Source organism: Leptonotus elevatus, chromosome 9 (genome assembly GCF_054856555.1).
Source record: "Leptonotus elevatus isolate MCC_2025b chromosome 9, RoL_Lele_1.0, whole genome shotgun sequence".
Classification (NCBI taxonomy): Eukaryota; Metazoa; Chordata; class Actinopteri; order Syngnathiformes; family Syngnathidae; genus Leptonotus; species Leptonotus elevatus.
In genome coordinates this window covers 930,262-951,856 of record NC_141247.1, presented here as the reverse complement: position 1 = coordinate 951,856, position 21,595 = coordinate 930,262, and the positions used below count along the sequence as shown (strand labels likewise).

General features: G+C 40.9%; 1 protein-coding gene across 2 annotated transcripts in view; it reads left to right on the top strand.

Moving 5' to 3' along the window:
* The first annotated feature begins 5,300 nt into the window (after window positions 1–5,300).
* spdl1 (spindle apparatus coiled-coil protein 1) overlaps window positions 5,301–21,595 on the top strand; it is an 89,787-nt gene continuing 73,492 nt past the window's right edge. Inside the window, exons 1-2 of one of the 2 annotated variants that reach the window (XM_086085840.1) lie at window positions 5,301–5,466; window positions 15,469–15,639. In XM_086085840.1, coding sequence (XP_085941966.1) covers window positions 15,469–15,639 — 171 coding nt within the window. In that variant the 5' untranslated portion in view covers window positions 5,301–5,466. The remainder of the gene's footprint in view (window positions 5,467–15,468; window positions 15,640–21,595) is intronic. The other variant, XM_086085841.1, reaches the window with a different exon arrangement.

The following is a 21,595-nucleotide window of genomic DNA, read 5'->3' as shown; positions in this document are numbered from 1 at the left end:
TCGGTTTTGCAATGTTGATATGCGGATGAAAGAGACTAATTCAGCGAGAACAGAATTAATTGCAGCGTCCACGCATTCGTCCACCGATGTCGCCATGTTTGGTTTGTTTCTTCCCACGGCTTTGGCGCTTCTTGTTTTTGTCACAGCTGTATATCCCGCCCCCAAATACAATGTCGCTCTGTGATTGGTCCGAACCACCACTGGTTCGTATCGGTGGAAATCAATTGGAGCGGTACAAGATGGATTCTCGGGAGTTTGTGGTCTCACAAATACCGCGAGAATACATCTTGCGAGAGCAAGGTTAAGTGGACTGTGCTTTTTTGTTAATGTCTGCTTGAGCCATGGTGATGTCCTTGAACCAGAAGATGTGGATGACCAACCCCCACCTCCTCTGCCCCCAAGAGATAAAGGACAGGAAGCAAGTGGCAACATGCTGACAGAGAGACTCTGCCCAAGTTTCTGCACCATGTACTTTAGAAGCACACCTTTCTGAACGTGATTACATTTGGTTTTGGAACACAGTAGTGTTTACATGATTTTTCGGTTAATATGGTTGAGTTGAATACAGGTGGGTAGACTAGCCAAAGTATTTACTTGAGTGTACATACTGTCCTTGTGTTTACTTGAGTGAAAATAATTTGATTCAAGTAAACATAAAAAGTTGTGACCAAAAAGTAACACCCCCAAAAAAAAATTAAAAGAAAGAAAGAAAAAGTAATTTGAGAATTTCATTTGTTACATGAAGCTTTGTTCACTCAAATATTTACTCTCAGTGGGAAAAGTAACTTTATTTATATACTCTTGTAAAGATACTTCAATACAAATGAGTTAAGTAGGACTCAAAAACTCAAAATACAGTTCCATCCATCCATCATCTACCACTTATCCAGGGTCGGGTCGCGGGGGCAGCAGCTTTAAGCAGGGAAGCACAGACTTCCCTCTCCCCAGCCACTTCAACCAGCTCCTCCGACGGGATCCCAAAGCGTTCCTAGGCCAGCCGAGAGACATAGTCTCTCCAGCGTGTCCTGGGTCGTCCCCGGGGCCTCCTGCCGGTGGGACATGCCCGGAACACCTCTCCAGGAATGCACGCGTCCAGGAGGCATCAAAATACAGTTATTTAAAAATAATAATAAATGTTTAGTTTCATTTGTTGGTGTTCTCTACATAATTAAGACACGTTACTTGTTTTTCAAAGAAAATTGTTTATTGTATTGTTTACATCAACACTGTCAAAGCTGCTGTGTTTTAAAGTTTTGGGCAGGCTGCAAGGAACATAGGTGTACTGTTTATGGTATGTCACACTCATCTGCTTCCTTTTCCTTCCTCTCCATGAGCTCACACCATTCCCTAAGGCCTTCTGGTGCATTTGTGTCACTTGCTCTCCTCCGTTTAGGTGGTCTCTTCAAAATATACCCTGAAGAACCTCCTACTAAGCTGACCAACTCTCTGTCGCATATGGTTCCTCCTCCTCCATCTACTCCTCCTCTTCTATCTGGCTGAGGTTGACCACTACACTGGTTGGCCCTGAAGAATGCAAGCTAAGAGGTCGGACCGAGCCCTCTCACCAATCGTTTCATGCATTACTTCATAATAAAGCCAATTGTCTGCAGTGGCTTCTCCGTCGTCTGTCCCTGACCCAGTACGTGGAAGTGACAAGTCCTTCACATCGTATATCCCAAAATATTACAATTCATTCAACATGAAGGTGAAAAAATTAGGAAATTACTAAGAGTCTAAATCACTGGTTAACTTGGGATCTGACTATACTGGGTCGAAATGTATTATCAAAATCAGAAGGTATCTCAAAATTAGTATAGCCATGTTATGTCACTCCAAACAATATCAAAAAGACAAATGCAGTATCAATTTGTCTGGCGCTCAACAAAACCCACTATTTAAAAAAAAAAATCACAACTTATAAAAGAATATAATAAAGGAGGTTTAAAAACAATAGACTTTGAATCTCTGATTAAAGTTTTTAGAATTAACTGGATGAAAGCGTTTCTAGACATATTCGTTATGGTTTCATATCATAAGAGTATTTTTGAAAACGTAGGAGGTTTTGGATTTCTTTTCAAATGTGATTTTGAAATATCTAAACTTCAAGTGAAATTATCTTGAGTATCATAAACAGGTGTTGTACTTTTGGAAGATGGTATTTATTTACCCATAGTTTTTCACCATATGGCTCCACCTCATGGAACAACAAAGTAATTACATCTAATAGGACGACTGTTTATTCAAGAAAGCTATGAGAAAAACATCTTTGCTATTGACATATTAGAATCTAATATAATATAAATATAAATTTCTAAGTTTGTCAGAATTTGAGAGACAATTTAACATAAGAAGCTCTATAGGAGAATATAATGAAGTTTGTAAAGCGGTTCCTGTGCCCACAGCAAACATGATTAAAAATTGCTTGCTTTACTGTAAAAGTCAACTCATGCTCACAAACATTCAATTAAGTCACATTTCCCTTAAATATAAGAAGTGTAATAAATAATAAAAGTGTCAATAAATTTTTCAAAATTAATATAATTCATGATTTTGATAAAAGCGCTGAAATTCGGAACTTGGGAAAGTAAACTTACAAAGGATGATGAGAGCATTTTGAAATGGCCAATTTCTCCTAAAATACGAGAAATGCAATTTAAAATTTTACATGGTTATTACCCAACAGTAGATATGTTGAAAAAGCGGTTTGGGTTTGAGGGGGAGCCATGCGGTTTTTGCTAGAGGAGGAAACAATTGATCATGTATTTTTCTCTTGTAGTATAACAAAGGAAGTTTGGAATAATGTAACATTATGGATGTAAATTAAAATGGATGAAGTACCACAACTTAATTTGGACCAAATTCTTTATGGTACAACTAAATTACCAATCGAAGTAAGGAAACTTTACAATATTATAATAATTATGGGCCAATACATATATAAATAAAAAATAGAAAGCCATCTCTTGTTTTGTTTAAAATTGAATTACAGTCACATTTTGTTTCCTTGTCAAGCTTGAAGGACTTGAATACGGACTATCAAAATTCATGTGAAGACTAAGAGGTTTCAAATAACGTATGTTTTGAAATGTAGGACGGAATGTAGTTGGCTTGTGGAAACGTAAAATGCCTTGCTGTTCTTTTATGTTATGTTTTTGTCTTTTATTTATTTATTTATTTATTTGTAGTTAGGGTTGTACTTAATGTACAAACACAAATGCTATCTCCCATTGAGAGTTTTGTAAATTGCTTTGTGTGAATAAAGGACAAAAATGAAAAAAGATATGGTCGGGGGAATCCCGGTTCAAGATGGCGGGTGGGTGTGCATGTCCAAAAACAGCCAAGGTGACCTCTAAGTGGTCATTTACCTCTATGGTAATTTAATTTGGAAAAACAGAGTCCACTATATGAACAAATCTAAAATTGTAAAAGACTATAAAGAAGGTGGACTTCAAGCAATTGATTTTGAATGATTAAATACTGTACTAAAAAATAAATGGTTAAGATATTTCCTGACAGAAAATAATAACATCTGGTTCTGTATGTCCAAAGGTGTTTTCAAGAAAATAGGAAGTGTTGAATTTGTCCTTCGGTGTGATTTTAACATTGATAAACTGCCACTTAAATTATCATCTTTTCATAAGCAAGTCCTGCTCAGCTGGAAACTCATGTACAACCACAATTTTACACCACATCAATACCCAATATGGAACAAAAGATATGTTCTTTGCAATAGCAAATCAATCTTCTTGCGGAACTGGATGGATGAAGGAGTGTGGTCACTACGCCATCTCATGGATGATCAGGGCAACTGGCTTTCGTTTGAAAATGTTTGTGCTCTCTACAATATCACATGTCGAAGATCAGAATTTTAAAATATTTTTAAAGCAATTCATCAAGCTGTTAAGCAACAGATTGAGAACATGGACGTGGAGAATTTGCCAGCCCCTAGCTTCTCAATATAATTTTTTTTTCTCTAAAACAGAAGTTAATAATAGAATTTAATATTTGAAACTCCCTGTCAATTCTAAAACAAAAGAAATACACTTTAAGATCTTGAATTATATTTATGCATCCAATGAACTGCTTAGAAAAAGGTTTAATATTGAACAAAATGTCAGTATTTTTTGTGAGAAAGACATTGAAACTACAGAACATCTGTTTTACCAATGTGTTTACACAAAAACATTCTGGGACTGACTATCTTCAAAAATCCGGCGACAGGACACTTTGGAATGGGACTTTTTTCAACCTGATGACTCTGGAAGTAAGATTGTGATGAATAATATTTTAATTGCTGGCAAAATATTTTATTCACACATGTAAATGGCGCAAGGTAAAGCCTATATTCACAGCCTTCAAGAGACAGATGCAAGACAACTATGTAAAGTCGTTAAAATGTATATGTGTAAACATGCTCTATCCTTGATGCAAAAACTTGAAGCGTTACAAATGTTTGATGACCTCTAAACTATTTCGCGAGTGTATATGTGTGCGTGTGTGTATGAGAAGTGGTGATGATCATGTTACTGTCTTGGTGCCTTGTAAACCGCACTTTGATGTTTCTTTTCGATTTGTGTTTGATGCCAAAATGTTTGTTAAATGTTGTTATTTCATTAACAGGGGAAAAAACCTCTATGGTATATGCTACGTATTATATTTAGTGAAGTCCCTCGTGAAGATAAGCGGTTCGATAATGGATGGAAGGATGCTTGTAAATCAATAGAGTAATCTTAACAGATAACTGGTGGCGATAAAGCACTGATCTGTATATGTTACTGGATAGCTGGGGGGTTGGCGGGGCGATCACTTTCTTTATTTTTTAAGTGGACGGTAGGTGCTGCTTTCTTTTTCTTTTATCACTCAGTTCTTTAGACCCCAATATTAGATTTGGCAGAGGCATCTTTTGATGAATTACAGGTACAATTCTTTAACAAAAATATACTGGTTTACTAGGAAACATCATTAAGCATAAAATGTATACATGCATTTAAGGCAAGTTGTAAAATGCAAGTGAAGTCCTCTTGTTTATTTAAAATAAATTTAAAACATCATAATTCATGCTGTTTCTACAAAGTACCGTCTCAAATGTTCTAAATGTATAGGATCGTATACCTAGAAACGTTTCTTTGGAGTGGTAATATGTATGGTGGCCTCGCTGCTTCAAAATTCTTGGCCTATTAGCCATCCACTTGTATACAGATCAATGTGATAAAGCCTCGTAAACTAATGGAAGAAGAAGAAGAAGAAGAAGAAGAAGAAGAAGAAGAAGAAGAAGAAGAAGAAGAAGAAGAAGAAGAAGAAGAAGAAGAAGAAGAAGAAGAAGAAGAAGAAGATGATGATTTGATTTTGAAAAAATACATTTATTTGCCGCTCTTATTTACATTATTTTCCTAACACACAGCTCGGCAAGAAGAAGAAGAAGAAGAAGAAGAAAAAGAAAGCGGCGAAGGCGGTAACGTTGTGAATGTGAGTTAATACTTTCACTTATCTTTATTATTATTGTTATTTTGCATTTAACCGTTGCAAGCCACAATACCTCGATAGGGATCATCAGTGAAACTAGAGAACCGAATACAATGGCTGTGTTAAAATGTCAACCCTTTTACTAGTTATGGTCAGATGGCGATTTTTGAACACTCGAAGTTTTCACAAAATCCGGATGCTAAATGATCGTTATGTATCTCAACTTCAGGTCCTTATGTTAAGCGCGAGGAGCAAGTTGGATCGCAGAGTATGTTGTACACTATAATTTGCCCCCCCAAAAAAATCACCTTTGCCAATGTGTAAACTAGCATTGTACAAGACCCCATCACTAAAGAAAGAAGAATGAAGAAAGGGTACGCATTTTTCCACGAGAAACTCTTCGAAAACAGGACTGTCTAAAACACTTAATGTGCGTGTATGTCGCCTAAGGTCAGACATATTTTATGAATGGTCACCAATATTCACCCACACATCTCTACGTCTTATGCCCAGTTTAACCTCTGAAAATATTTAAAAAATTGCCACAGTATTTTTGATTATATTGGCATTCATTCTTCCTCCCCATAGACGCTCAAAAGCTTAACGTTTCAACTATGACCAATCGTCATCAAAATTGACATGCACATATCTAACTTGGGCCCACATCAATCTCTTAAAATAGCAGTATGATTGGCTCAATAGTTTAACTTATATGGACATTAAGCAACGTGACAAATGTGTGCACCTATGGAGAGCAAGACTATAAAATCCAAAATACTGTGTCGATCTCTTTCATATTTTCAAAGATTACTGTGACCTCTTAGAGTGGGCATGCTGTAGTTATATATGCAAGTGCCCTGAAATTTTTTGGCCGATAATCTTATTATTAATATTAAATATTATTTAATTATTATTTTATACAACTGTGTAGGTATAAAATTAAAGCGGAAATATTAAGGACTGATGCAGGTTGATGCACACACACACACAATGTAATGTAACGAATTGCCTGGTGAGTGAAATGACACAATCACATGCCCACAAATTTGCCAATACCAGGCATGTGATTTTTCCGCTAATTCGCGGAATTCCGCTTTTTTTATCTCCCCCCCAAAAAAAAAAAAAAAAAAAAAATCCGATTTCGTCTCTCTACAGCATTCCGTTTTAGTGTTTCCGCAACTGAAATGAAACCGATCTTGCGATTGGCGGAAGTCTCCGTGTTGACCAATAAGAGCGCTTGTTATAAAGGCATAGGAGTATGCCATTGTTTGTAGACCAATAAACGCGCTTGTTATAAAGGCATAGAGTATGCCATTGTTTGTTGAGCAATAAACGCGCTTGTTATAAAGGCATAGAGTATGCCATTGTTTGTTGACCAATAAACGCGCTTGTTATAAAGGTATAAGAGTATGCCGTTGTTCATTTCGCACACGTTTTTGCCGAGTGTTTAAAGAAAGATGTCCGTGATCGAACGCAAAGATGCTCCGCGAGTTAAGGAAATTGACAAACTCGTAAAAAACAAGTTTCGCTGGGACTGGTTAGAGAAGGATATATCGACAAATGTTGGAAAGAAGACTGTGACGAATTTGTTCAGTGACTTCATTCGGAAGATCGATCGTGCCGGGAAAGCGCTTTGCATTTGGTGCCGTGATACCATTGACTATGGCGGGAGAGGTTTCAAAGCTCTTGAAAGTCCTACTGAAGAAGCTGTCATCGTTGGTCACCAATGTCCTTGATGAGTCAGAGCTGGGGAACTATGATCTCGAGGTGAGAGAATACCAGTTGGACAGTGAGTTGCCAACACCTTTGGACTCAGAGGGGAAGGCAATTGCACTGGATCGTTGGTGGGCTCAAGTCTTTGCTGTTGGAAGATACCCAACCTTGGCCAAGATGGTGAAGGCTCTCATGAGTTGCTTCCATGGGCCTCAAGTAGAGGGGGCTTTCAGTGTCATGGGTGATGTCCTGAACCCCAGAGCATGCAGAATGGACATAGCCACATACAGTTCTATTCAGACTGTGAAATATGCCCTAAGAGCAAGAAAGACCACCTCTGTCAGCCATTTTGGCAGGAAAGACATTCTGATGGATCCTGTGCAGTCCAAACTGTGCCTAAATCTGAGGACATCCTCCAAAAGGTACAGGGAGGAGAAGGATGCAGAAGCAGCTATGTTGTTTGCAAAACGAACAGAACTTGCTGTGAAACAGGACACTCAAATGAGCAAGGCTGCCTCAAGAAGAACCATCAAAGCTGCACAGAAGCAGGCTAGAAAGACCCATTCCAAAGCAATGAAGTCTAGGAGGAAGTAGTGTTTGTGTCATGTGAATGGATTGTGCTCAAGAATGAACACTTGTATATTCCTGTAAATATGTTGAATGTTTTAATGAGCAAAAAATAGAAAAACATTATTTATGGCATAAATAATTTTTGAATGTGACTGATTTTGAGTTGACTAAAACTGCAATTTTATATGGGATAGTTCAATATACATTGGAAATTTATGCTGTTGTTTTGTCTATTTCTTTGTCATCTGAGTGCATTGAAAGTACTTAAAATCACGGAAAACCCATGAGCTACGGGGGGCTTCGCCCCCCCCCCCCGCCCCGCCACCAGGGCGCTGCCCTGGACCTAGGTGGGTGCCTGCGGCCCCCAGACCCCCGGCTAAATTATCAGATAATTTCAGTTTGGTCTAATCACATGCCTGATTATAGGAAAACTCTTTAAAACTAATCATCTCCTGAATAAGAAATCATTATACACATTATATTGTTTGTTCATTTTTATTACCATATCTGACCTATTGTGGGGAAATCTGGGGAAACACATATAAAACAAATAACGATCATGTTTTAAAACTGCTAAAAAGAGCCATAGGAATTATAAATATATCAAAATGTACAGAACCAACTCATTCTCTATTTATGAAATTAAATACAATGAAATTTTACGACTTAGTTGAGTTTAAAATTGCACAAATAATGTATGAAGTACACAACAATCTACTCTGCCACAGTACTCAGAAGCTGTTTGAAATTAGAAAGAGTCCTTATAAGGGGTACAAGTGTCTACAAAAAAACCAAGAACAAATATTAAGCAAAGGTGTGTTTCTGTAAAAGGTGTTAATTTGTGGAATGATTTTGGAACTGACCTGAAAAGATGTCAGTCACCTGCTAAATTTAAACCGTTTTTTTAAAGCAAAGTTTTAAAAAATTACTTACATCAGACATGAGCTGTTAAAAATGTATATATGCTGTAATTTCTTTGGATGTATCGCTATGAGTGCAATGAAAATTAGTCAGTATGACAATATGATTTATAAATGTATTATGGTATATGCCTATGAATTTCATGTACATATGTCGCTGGCAAATGTGTGCGTATGTTAAAGTTAAGTAAAACCTTATCATTTTATCACCATAAAACGAATAAGAGGTAGGACTAGATACGTTTTTAACTTCCTCCTACGCCTTTTGAACATATAAACTCTTTTATTTCTTCCTATTCTTGTTTTTCTTTTTTTACTTTAACTTATATGTTAAAGTTGTAATGTGTTTTGTGTTTCTTTGTATATATGTTTAATAAAACCATAACCCCCCCGCCCCAAAAAAAACAATTGGTCGCAGTGTCGAGCCCTGCTGTCGTCGTCTTTTTCACCATTCGTCCGGTTTAAGGCTGGTTGGCTGCTCTCCTCTCGAGCCTCCAACTGCTTTAATTGGAAATTTGAAGGACCGGCGGCCAAGATTTAGGAATGGTGGGGCAGTCTTGGTTAAGTCTTTTGATGGAAGTGTTGAGCAGAAGTGGGTCAACAAGGAAAAAGCAACTATGGGGGTTCAGCGGTTCTGTGGTTTACAACAGTCCGGCGGTCCGGGGGATTTTTTGTGACTCAGACCTTACTGTACATATGAAAGTCAGTGGCTACGCCTGGTTGTTGTGGTTACGATTGATAGTATCATGCCAAATTCTCAAAATAATAATAATAATTATTATTATTATGGCATGCACTGATTTTTGCGGGTCGTGACTCCAATTTGCGGGTCGCATGACTTGAGCTTCAAATGTTGATCACCCTACTTCCTGCGGTCTCTAAAGCCGCCATACCCCAAGCTGGAGCCATGACCATGGGTCGGGCGAGCACAGAGGGTAGGGATGCTCCGATCCACTTTTTTCATTACCGATTCGATACGATACCTTGGGTTCAGTATCTGCCGATACCAATCCGATCCCTACTAAATTGTCTTTGCACTAGTCCCCCCAATAATCTTAAATATATTTCCTCCTAAAAAATAACTCATGCTTTTAGATGTTATTTAATGTCTTTAAAATATTTTTGGAACATTAGACTATAATTTTCATTGAATATTTTCAATGCATGATTTGATTGTATAATGAATGTAATAATTACTTAAGTGCACTTACACTTTTATTTTCTTACATTCAAGCAGAGTTAATGTTTCAACTATACATAATAGGCCAAGGCTCGCCTGATTCCAAGCGCTTTTGTTTACAAAATGAGTTCGATGTGGCCAAGGCTCTTGCGCCACTTGCTTCTGTCTACACACTGTCTTTCATATCTGCACATTAAGAAATATTGATAGGCCACATGCTTGTTTGCTTTTCAGGTTAAGAAAACAGATGGTCACCAAATGCCACCTTTATGTACAAAATGCCATTACAACAGGCATAATTAATTACATTATTCTTTGTCTCGCCGGCCTTGGCAAACTGTGTTGCCGCTTCCCACACGACTGTCCTTACACGGAGCCTGCCGGCTCGCCACTTGCGGAAGCAGCACGACAGGCCCCGATCAGGCGGCGGTGGACCTTTGCGAGAGAAAGAGCGGAGTTCCCCGCTTAGCCAGTGGTGAGGGAACCAGTCCCCGCTCTCTCTCGCAAAAGTCCCCCGACGGCGACGAGGCAGCGAAAGCCTTTCGCGAGATGGCGACGCGGGTCCCGCCTTCCTGTCAAACGGCTTCCAATGTTCCCCCAGTGCAATTTTAACAATGTAGCAAAGGGCAAATATTATTTACCTCACCATTCCCCGTGTCACCTCGTCATTAGAGACGTGAACTTGCTCGCGCTCTGGAGATGAACCTCTGAATCGGGGTGTGGATCGTGAGTATTGTATATTATGTAATATGAGCTTTGTTTTAAATATTGCCAACACCACCACAATATCGTGATGTTCATATTGTGATAATATTGTATTGTGGGATTTGGATATCGTTACGTCCCTCATCATTCATGACCTTGAATGCTAACAAAGGATTTTAAATTTGATGCGAACTGGGAGCCAGTGGAGCTGGTGGAGGACGGGGGTGATGTGTTGGGTGGAGGGAGTTTGAAATATCATACAGACAGCTGAATTCTGGACCAACTGGAGTTTGCTGAGGTATTTGTAAGGGAGGCCGAAAAGAGAGAATTACACCCATGACTAGAGTTGGGTATTGTTTGGTTTTATCTGATACTGTTGACTTCTCTGTACGGTTCCGGTGCTTAAACGGTTCTCAAATCGGCACCCAAAAAAAATACAAAACTGCACTTTTTTTTGTCAAAAACAATACCCTTTTATTTTCAGGGTTAAATTAAACATAATATGAATAAAGGTGGAAGGAGTCAGGAGTGGAAGGGTAATTTGAAAGCCAGAAATAAAAATAAAACCGGTGCTATCAAAATAGTTAAGAAGATACACATAACTCTTCAGGTTCCTAATAGTAGTCTGTCCTAATTAACAGCTCATGACAACATTTAACAATATGATTAGTCAACACATTTAAAAACACAGCCCGAGGCAGCAGGTATATTTGAGACAGGTAGTTCACCTAGCCAACAATCTTTAGCTAACCTTTCTGTTGTGTCCCTGTGAATATTTTACATACAAAATAAACAACTTTTGAGTTTCACATAAAGCAGAAGGTGAGCACCAAGTGGATATACACAGAACCACGTATACTAGGGATGCACCGAAATGAATTTTTTTGGCCGAAAACTGAAAATGAGAAATGCTTGGCCGATCATTTACTATCATTACATTTATCATAAATAATTAAAATAATAATATTATTATAAAATATTTATTTATATATATATATAATATTATAAATACTTTGGCCCCTCCCACCGGTGGTGAGCCCATGGAATTTTAGGATGGCATTTTAGGGCGAGAAGCTCGGTCATCCGGGAGGGACTCTGAGTAGAGCCGCTGCTCTTCCATGTTGAAAGGAGTTGAGGTGGCTCGGGTATCTGGTTTGGATGCCTCCTGGACACCTCCCTGGAGAGGTGTTCCGGGCATGTCCTACCGGTAGGAGGCCCCGGGTACGACCCAGGACATGCTGGAGAGACTATGTCTCTCGGCTTGCTTCGGAACGCCTTGGGATCTCGCTGGAGGAGCTGGTTTAAGTGGCTGGTTAGAATGAAGTCTGGGTTTCCCTCCTAAACTGCTGCCCCCCTGACCCGACCACGGATAAGCGGTAGTAAAAGGATGGATGGCTGGACGAATCGAATCGTGACCTATGAGTCGTGATAAAGATTGAATCTCAAGTTACCACTGCCCTCTTTTCCTCCTTCTGAACGTTTTTCAGCTGGAGCAGAATTGGTGCGCACTGTTATGCTTAGCGCTTTCACACGTTTAAAGTTGGACACATCTGGCTTTTCTCAGCCTCCTACTGAGTGTGGCCTCTCTCCGATGGACTACTCAACAGAGTCTTTTTGGATCCTGGAATCTCGTCTTTTTTGACAGACCTTCATTCCTGCTGGTCCAATTTATCCTCTGTTTCTGGCGGACGGTAGTGCCCTGGCAAACATGCAGTTTCTGAATCCTATTGGTTTGAACCGTATGCCTAATATATAAATATATTCTGTGGCTTCACTCATCGCCTACCCAGAGGAAGCCCTTAGAGAGGCTGTGAGATGCCCTAGCCCTCAGTGGCACTTGATGGACAAACTAGTTACCAAGTCGTACAACGTGGCGACAGTGGTAGCACAGCTGGCCAACGCCCAGGCGCATCTCCTACTTGCTCTCTCCGCAGCTTTGAGAGACAACGAAGTAGATGAGGCTACATCGTTCTGTAACATGGCGCTGAGGGATTTATCCCTCCTTTCGCGGTAGCATGGCTGTAGTATGTCTTTGCTTATCCAGGGGCGCCATCAGGTCTGGTTGGCTCAATCTCCCTTGTGAGAGCCCTCCCGGAAGGAACTGCGTCACCTCCCTGTGGTGCCGAGTCAAGTTTTCGGTTTGGCAGCGACAGGAGCGCTGGAAGACACAATGCGTGCTATTGATGCAAAGCATAAGTTTGCTAGCCTTGCCAGGCCCTATGCTCCATCAAACTCGGGGAGGAGCCGCTCTCCCGGCCGCCCCATCTGTCACGTACTGTGCAATCCTTTCGGCCTACTGGGGTAGAATACGGGCCTCGTCGTCTCTCACGGGGACATGTCACAGACGCCTGTGGAGTTTTGCCCCATGGTCAGCCCCGAACTTCACACACCACGTCCTGTCCCTCCCGGACCCCTAAATCCGGGCGGGCCAGGGATTTTCCTGTCGCGAGCTCAACTACTGGGCTGCCCTCACTTCGGGTGCTTTCAACCTTGTCTCATGGGTACAGGATTCAGTTCCGACGCCGGCCCCGTCTCGTCCATTTGGGCTGTCACTCTCTCCCAGAGTGTTCACACGTGTAGTGAAGTTGCAGTCGAGGGGCATGAAGGTGCTCCCTTACTTGGACGACTGGCTGATATGCGCACCATCTAGGTATCAGGCAATCCGAGACACGTCTACACTTATGCAGCATGTGTTACGACTTGGGCTCATGGTCAACCTGGAGAAGTCCTCTCTTGTTCCCAGCAGACTCTGTTCATCGGAATGTCGTTGGACACCACCTCCCATGACTGCTCGACCATCCCCACAGAGGGTTATAATAAGAATGCTTGTAAAGCAATGTAAGATGTCGGCATACGTATCGTCTTAAAGACCATGTATTGGGATCCATATGTATTGCGATACGTATCGTATCGTGATACGCATTATATCGTGAGGTTGTTGGCAATACCCACCCAGCCCTATATTTTACATAAGTGGAAGAATGCGGACTGGGTAATGTTGCTGATGTGGGATTGGAAAAGATTGTACTGTCAAGGGTGACTCCCAGACTTTTAACTATTCATACCTAGAGGTGGGTCGAGTAGCCAAAAATTTGCTCAAGCGTAGCGTTACTTCCAAATAATATTACTCAAGTAAAAGTAAAAAGTAGTCATAAAAAAAAGAATTCAAGTACAAGTAAAAAAAAAAAAAAAAAAGTAGAGTAACTGCTTAAACATAAAGTCCGATTTATTTTTTTAAAAACGATGTCATCAGACAGATAAATATATAAAATTATGTGCAAATTCTGACATTTTCAAATGATAAAATACAAAACTTTTTGAGCTCGAACAACAGTGCAAGCAGACATCAAGCAGCCCAAGCATGCACAATCCATTCACAAATTGTGGCGTAACTCGCTCTGAGCTGCCTCCCGTATAATCACTATAGGTAGCAGTTTCTTTAAGCGAAAGCACCAAGACGTCATCTTTCAGTTGACTCTCATCATGCCTGCCAGTCCTCAAACAGGGCCGCATTTCCTGTATATAAGCAATGTGTCCTCCCTGCACAGGACAATACGCCCTAATGGACCGCGGGTTTTCGGTTCTGCAACAAATTTTGTATTGACGCTTTACATGCCACTGTGTGTGCGTGCCTATCCAGTGTCCACAAGCGGAGGCTGGGAACGAAGTAGCAAATCCGTGCCAGCCATAAACGCCCGAACAAAACTCCAGAAAATGCCACGAAGCCCACGTCACCCCCATGTCGTGCACACTCCAATGCACCCCATTGGCCAAAAGACAAAGAACTAAACAAAATAAAATGACACCTACGCCCTCCTGGTCCTGCAAAGGCAGAAACGCGGCAATGCGCTCCCAGCCAAAATGGGTAAAAGGAAACACGAGCGATATGAACAAGCATCTCCAGCGTCATCACCCTGATGTACACAGATTTTTTGTATATTATCATTTATTGTTGTTATTATTTTTGTTGTTATTATTATTATTATTTGGTATACATAATTTATTCTATCGTATAGTGTTAAAGCTGTTGTTGCACAATGACATTTTTGCTGACAAGCAAAATAAAGAGAATTGTTTGGGCAAAAAAAAATTCTCTATACGCACAAATCACGTACTGAAACCGAACCGTGGCCCAAAAACCGAGGTACGGACTGGACCGTAGGCTACCTATACAGTTGCACACCTAATTTACATTCTACTGACATTCATGCAATTTACGTGGTAAATTTAGAATGTTTGTTTACTTATTTGCAGCCGCCCCCCAATAGTGCCACTGATTGTGCAAAGACATAGTTTGCCGGCATAGAAACAAATTACAATTATATCACTCACCACTTGAACATGACCTGTCTGATGCCGTATGCCCAGTGAAGTGGGTTTGCCAACAGGGAACAGTGCCGTTAAGTCTCTTAATGTTGCTGTGCATTGTCCTCAGACCAGCTACGAAAATAGAATCAAATTTTCTTTGGATTTGTGAATGTAGTAAGGTCTTAATGGTAGTCGACTATTTAAATATAATTTGGTTTCATTTTTATGTTGTCCTTCACCACTGGTATGTTATTAAAATATTCAAGTTCTGTTTACTTGGTTTGAGCCATTACTGCACATATTACAAAAAAAAAAAGGTATATTTTGGGATACTTTTTTCAAATTAAAAAAGTTAAGGTCATTGATACTATATGTACTGATACATTGCTGAGGTATCACATTCTGACTATTGACAGATACTCAAAATCAAGTGACTCTGACTTGGGTACAAAAAACGTGATCGGGACATCCGTAATGTAGCAATACACATACAGACAATCAGCCATCAATGACTGTGCCTAATCCTGCACCAAACATACAAAATGTGTTCTTGTGCTAAGCTTTAATTTGAAGTTTAAACCCTGAATTTAGAAATATTTGTCTCATCAGATGTCTGACACAGCCATAGACGATGAGATACACTTTCTCCGGGGCCAACTGAAGCAAAAGGAGGAGCAAGTCCAGCAGGCTGCCCAAGCTGGCTTGGATCTGCTTAATCAGCTAACAGAAGCGCACACTCGGCTTGAGGAACAGAGAATAGCGATGACAAGTGAGCTGGAGGTATGACATTCTAAAGTCATCCATTCATTTTCTACAGCTTATGCTTTTCATGTCTCAGTTCACTAGGTGTTAGTGGAACGGTATGTCCGGGACTGGATACAAGTTAATCACAGAAACAGTATGCAGTGCATCCATAAAGTAATCAGATCATCAAATCTAACCGGAAGTCTGACATTTTTAGTTTATTTTGGGAATTGTGCACCACTTCTGGCCTTTTAATGAAACTTTGCACACAGAAGAAGGCTTGGCAAAAACATTTAGATTTTATACAGTCCTTGACCTATGCAGCAGTACCCCAACGTGGCCAGGGTTGCTAGGGCACTTTATAGCTGCTCGCAGCTGTTGTTAGGGCCCGAGCAGCGATTGCTGCGAGGTCCCCATTGTTTCTGTAGGAAATTCTTATTAGGCCCGAGCAGTGGCGGTGGTGCTGCCGCTGCAAGGCCCTATTGTTTCTGTGGCAATTATTATACTTCTCGGCAAATAATTGGATTTTTGAGATACTAAACGTGAATGAAAACTCACCAGACTTTACAAACACATCTGGCATGGCGAAAGTTTTTATATTTTAAAGTCACCATACAGGAGTACTAAAATGTGGGTCTGTAGCGGCCCTTACATGGGTTTTAGGAGCCCTGGCCTGCTACGTTTGACCTACGGCTACAAAAACGTGTATAGGGTTGTCACGATACCAAAACTTCAAACTCGATATTGATACTCAGGAAAATACTCAATACTCAATGCCATTTTTGATACCGCGGAGATAAAAAAAGAAATACTTTAAAATTACATAGAAATGTATTTTAGATAGAACCACAAATAAATACATAAAATTATTAATAATCAGTAGGGATGTTCGATACCACTTTTTTTTGACGGATACGACACTCAAATCTTCAGTACTCACCGATACCAAGTGCTGATACCATTAGTACTTATTCTTTTTTAAACAATGATCACATAATATATTTCCTTACTATCCTATTTCTTGAAATTAATGGCAATTATATTTTTCCAATTTGCTCATAAAAGTCATTTTGCATAGAGCACACAAATACATTAAAATACATTTAAAAAATAGATCAATAAAATGAAACAAATAATCCAGTGGCCAGGGAAAAAAAGTCCCAATCAAAATATGTGGTTGTACAACTTCCTTTTAACTCATTCACTGCCAGCCATTTTCTGAGCACCCACTTTCTCCTTACCAGACATTTTTAAGGATTTTCACTGATTTTGCAAGGCCCACAGAATAGTGTTTTACAGCTATATGAACATGAAACCTACAAAAAGAAAGATTAAACTCCCTTCTTTCATTAGAAAAAAAGCTTATTCCATTCTCTACCTTTTTCCATTCTTTAGTAATCTACAGTAGAACGTAGCCAATTTTTTCCCTTTTCTGACTAGAAAATGGAGAAAACAGCTTATTTTGAAAAAGTTCATTCAAGCTAAATTTTGTCAAACATCTAAACAGTGCTTTCCTTCTTTACAACGACATAACCAACACAGATAAATGTATTTTGATGGTAACTTTATTGGCAAGTATATAACTATTTACAATTCAGATGTAACAAAACAAAACTTTGAACTACATATACAAGTGTGTGTGTGTGTGTGTGTGTGTGTGTGTGTGTGTGTGTGTGTGTGTGTGTGCGCGTGTGTGTGTGCGCTCCAATTTACAAATCTTACAATTTCTATATTTGACAAAAAGAAAACATTTTTACACACACAAAAAAGGAAATTAATTTTGAACTATACACAGGTGTTTTGTGTGTATTCATGAGTATGTGGGTGCTTGTATGAACTTTCAACTTCAGTGAGAGAGAGAATGTGTTTTGCCCCTACGATGTGTAGACTTTTTTTGGTGTGGTAGGATGTAAAGCAGTCTCCTGGGTGCAAGGGGACATGGCAGGTTGCACACCACATGATGGTCTCACTCCTACGGCCTTTTCTTTGGCACACCGACACCTTCTAGTTAGCGTCAACTACTTGCTGGTGGGCATCAACTTCTCTAGCCGATGCCTGCCCATCTTTCCATCATGCCTGCTCTCCAGGTCTTCCATATATGGGGCCCTTGATTGTCTCCCTACAGCACGCTCATCACCATTCTGCCCTGCTTGCTTTTTTTATTGTCGACACAACAATCCTTTTTATGAAGGCGAGTAATGTTGTAGGCCTTTGTGGGGTTTTGATCCTGTATAGGACATGTGCATTGAACATGCATAGCTGGAAAAGGTAGCTGACAAACCTCATAGACCAATTCACAGAGCGCCTGAGGAAAGGGTAATAAACAATATTTTGATCGAGCTTATCGACCCCATTCATTGAAGCATTGTACTCCTCCACACATTCTGTTTTTTGTCGTTGTTCCCCTTCTGCCACACTTCCACAGGTCTTTATGGCAGGTTGTCACCATCTTGACAGTCCTGCCACGCAAACACCACCACCTTCTGATTGTGACAGACAATCTTGCCATGTACCCCCAAGCTTGTTTTATTTGCATCTTTTATGAGCTGAGGCTCCCCCCGTTTTTTTCGCAGCGTCCCACACACATTTGTCCTTGCCGAAAGAAGACGTTCACACAGGCCAACTGAATTATAAAAAATGTCCATAAACAGTGTATATCCCTGACCTGTGAGGCGGTCAAATAGGGTGAAAACAATTCCGGGCAGGGTATGGGATACACAAAGGTATGGCAGCAAATTGAAGTAGTAGCCTGTCTCTGAATCACACAGAATGTATGATTTAATCCCATACTTGATGGGTTTTTGGGGGTTATACACTTTAAAGAAGAGCCGACCACGCCACATCATCATGCCCTCATCAATGCAAATGTTTTGTTTTGGTGTATAGAGTTCTTTGAATTTGGCCACTACATAATCCAGGGCTGGGCTCATCTTGTGCATTTTATCGGATGCATCGTGTGATGCAGTGCCATTGAAGTGGAGATACCTCCAATTAATTTGGTATCTGTTTCGGGACATTGTTTGCCCAAAAAAGGGAGTGATTTCAAATTCCTCTAAACTCCAGTAGTCTTCCAAGACTGGTTTCTTGATGAACCCTGTGATAAAACTAAAGAAGATTTTAAGTTCTTCCTCCAATCGTGACCTCTGCTGTAAGGAAGTCCACAAGTGTTTTCTTGCAGGGACTCAAATGCATTGGCATTCGTTTCAACAATATGCTGAAGCAGCTCATCAGTGATGAAAAGCTGCAAAAAATCCACGGTCAAGTCTGACTCGAGCTCCGCAGCAGAGCCCTGGGGTCCAGGCTTAAGCAGTGCAACAAATAATTGTTGGCCTCCAGTGTGTCTGTTGCCAGGAATGATCCTCACCACGGTTCAATAATGAAACTGTAAATTACAGAAAAATAAAAACAATAAAATATTTGTTTATTGCTGTAGTGTAATATGGCCCCCACTTTTTTTTTATTTTTTTTTACCTCTTAGCCCCACGAACAGCAGCAGCAGGATTTCTGAATGCACATGCTGTGAATCATAAAAAATAAAAAGATTACCTTTTTTTTTTTTTTTTTATTGCTATAGGTTGTGAAGAAAAAAATAAATACTTTTTACCTCTCTCCTCTGCCAACCGGGGAGACCTTGACTAGTGGATGAAAAAACTGTTGGTTTCCTTTTTTTTAAATCAACAGTTTATTTTTTCAAATTGTACACTTACATTATACGCCAGGGCAGTGATTTATGCATTTATGAATTTGGAGCAGTTGACCATTAGCAAGGCAAATAAAATAGGGTATTTTGAAGGCATGTTATGCTTTCGTGTTACAGGTTAATAAAAAATGAATGTGCAGACACAAAACACATTAGCTACTGGATTATTGCCCTACAAGCCACATCTTAAATCGGGAGCCAGTTAAAACGTAACATCGCAGCCTTCAGATCACGCTAAAATAACATATACATATTCATGTATCATGTCGTTTGCTGCGGCAACAGAAGAACCCCACGCCAGTCGCGGCCCGGCCTGGACCAGGTATAGTGGATGTGGGGTGGGAGCGGAGGCGGACGGTCGGCCTCTTGGCCGAGCCACCGGCTACCCGCTCACCGCAAGCGCCACTGCCGGTCGCCCCGCAGCACCGGGCCGGCCAGACTCCCGCGAGTGGGCCGTACCCTCGACCTCGTTCGCCACGGGCACGTCTTTCTCCGGTAATAATCCTTCCGCGGGTTCACTACGGAAACGTCCGCATTCCGCTCACCCGCATCTTCAATTTGTCTTTACTTCCTTTGTTCCTGCTGCTTCAATCAAATAAGTACCATCCGCTTCTTCTTCCTTCCCTTGCGTTAGTGACATAAGTGGTTAAATTAGAAGTAGCCTGTGCGTCCGCTATGCTAAAACCTTAAATAAACGAGTACTGTCTCAAGGCAGGAAAAAGCCCTCGGATTTTTCGTGCTCAATATTATAAATGCAAGATAACCATTTCAGCCTTTAGTTCCTGACCGAAAAACAGCCAAAAGAGCAGGGGCCGATACTAGTATCGATATCCGTTGCAAGTACAAATACCGAGAAATATGTCGGGCATCGGCCCAATACCGATACCTGGTAATAAACAGTAAAAATGAACATCAAATGCTGCAGTTGCACTCAGCTACACCTTTTTTAAATGACTAAAATTGAAAAGTGCAAATATCAAGACATACAAGGATTTAGAAAGTGTACTTTATTCTATGAATGATGAATGTTTGTCGTATCATTGGTCTGAATTTTCTTTGTTGTGAAGATGTTTTGCAATATAGACAAGCATGTCAATGTGCTCCTGTGAGTCTTGGCTTGCAAATGAGCCCTGATGTTACAAAACATACGCTCTGAGGTACAACTTTAAGCAGCAATACACAGGTACACTAAGCTAACCGTGAGCCCGCGGCTAATGGCTAATAACAAAACAACAGTCATCAAACAGAGCTAACTGCAGTAGTCGGCTAATAGTTAATAACAAAACAAGGCATCTTGCTTTTTCTTGTCCACCAAGACTGGCTGGTTTAGTCCCCCTGCCATACTTAGCAGCTCGTAGCTCGCGGTGTGGGCTCTCCTGGCTGCGGGAGGCTGGCTGCTGAGGCTGTGGTGCTAGTAGACTGCGCCGGTCTGACGCTGCAGGAACGCTACCATGTATCGATAGGAACTTTCCGGTTTGGTGGCCTGCTTTTTGCAGATAATGTGGTGCTGTTGGCTTCATCAAGCCGTGATCTCCAACTCTCACTGGAACGGTCCTCAGTTGGAAAAGGGTGGCGTGCTCTCTCAGAGTCGGGGATGATATTCTGCCCCAAGTGGAGGAGTTCAAGTATCTTGGAGTCTTGTTCACGAGTGAGGAAGAAGAGTGAGGAATGGAGCAGGAGATCGATAGGCGGATCGGTGCAGCGTCTGCAGTAATGCGGGCTCTGTATCGATCTGTTGTGGTGAAGAAGGAGCTGAGCCAAAAGGCAAAGCTCTCGATTTACCGGTCAATTTACGTTCCTACCCTCACCTATAGTCATGGGCTGTGGGTCGTGACCGAAAGAACAAGATCCCGGAATGAGTTTCCTCCGCAGGGTGTCCGGGCGCTCCCTTAGAGATAGGGTGAGAAACTCGGTCATCTAGGAGGAACAGCTACTCCTCCGCGTGGAAAGGAGCCAGTTGAGGTGGCTTGGGCATCTGGTTTGGATGCCTCTTGGACGCCTCCCTGGAGAAGTGTTCTGGGCATGTCCCACCAGCGGGAGGGCACGCTGGAGAGAGACTATGTCTCTTGGCTGGCCTGGGAGCGCCTTGGGATACCGCCCGAAGAGCTGGTTGAAGTGGCTGGGGACAGGGAAGTCTAGGCTTCCCTCCTAAAGCTGCGACCTGGCCCCAGATAAGCGGTAGGGGATAGATGGATGGCAAAACACTGCCAATGCGGAGAGAAGGCTAACTTCAAAATAAACCCTACCATACCAAGTAATATGCGGAGCGCAATGTCAAGGAACACTTTTATT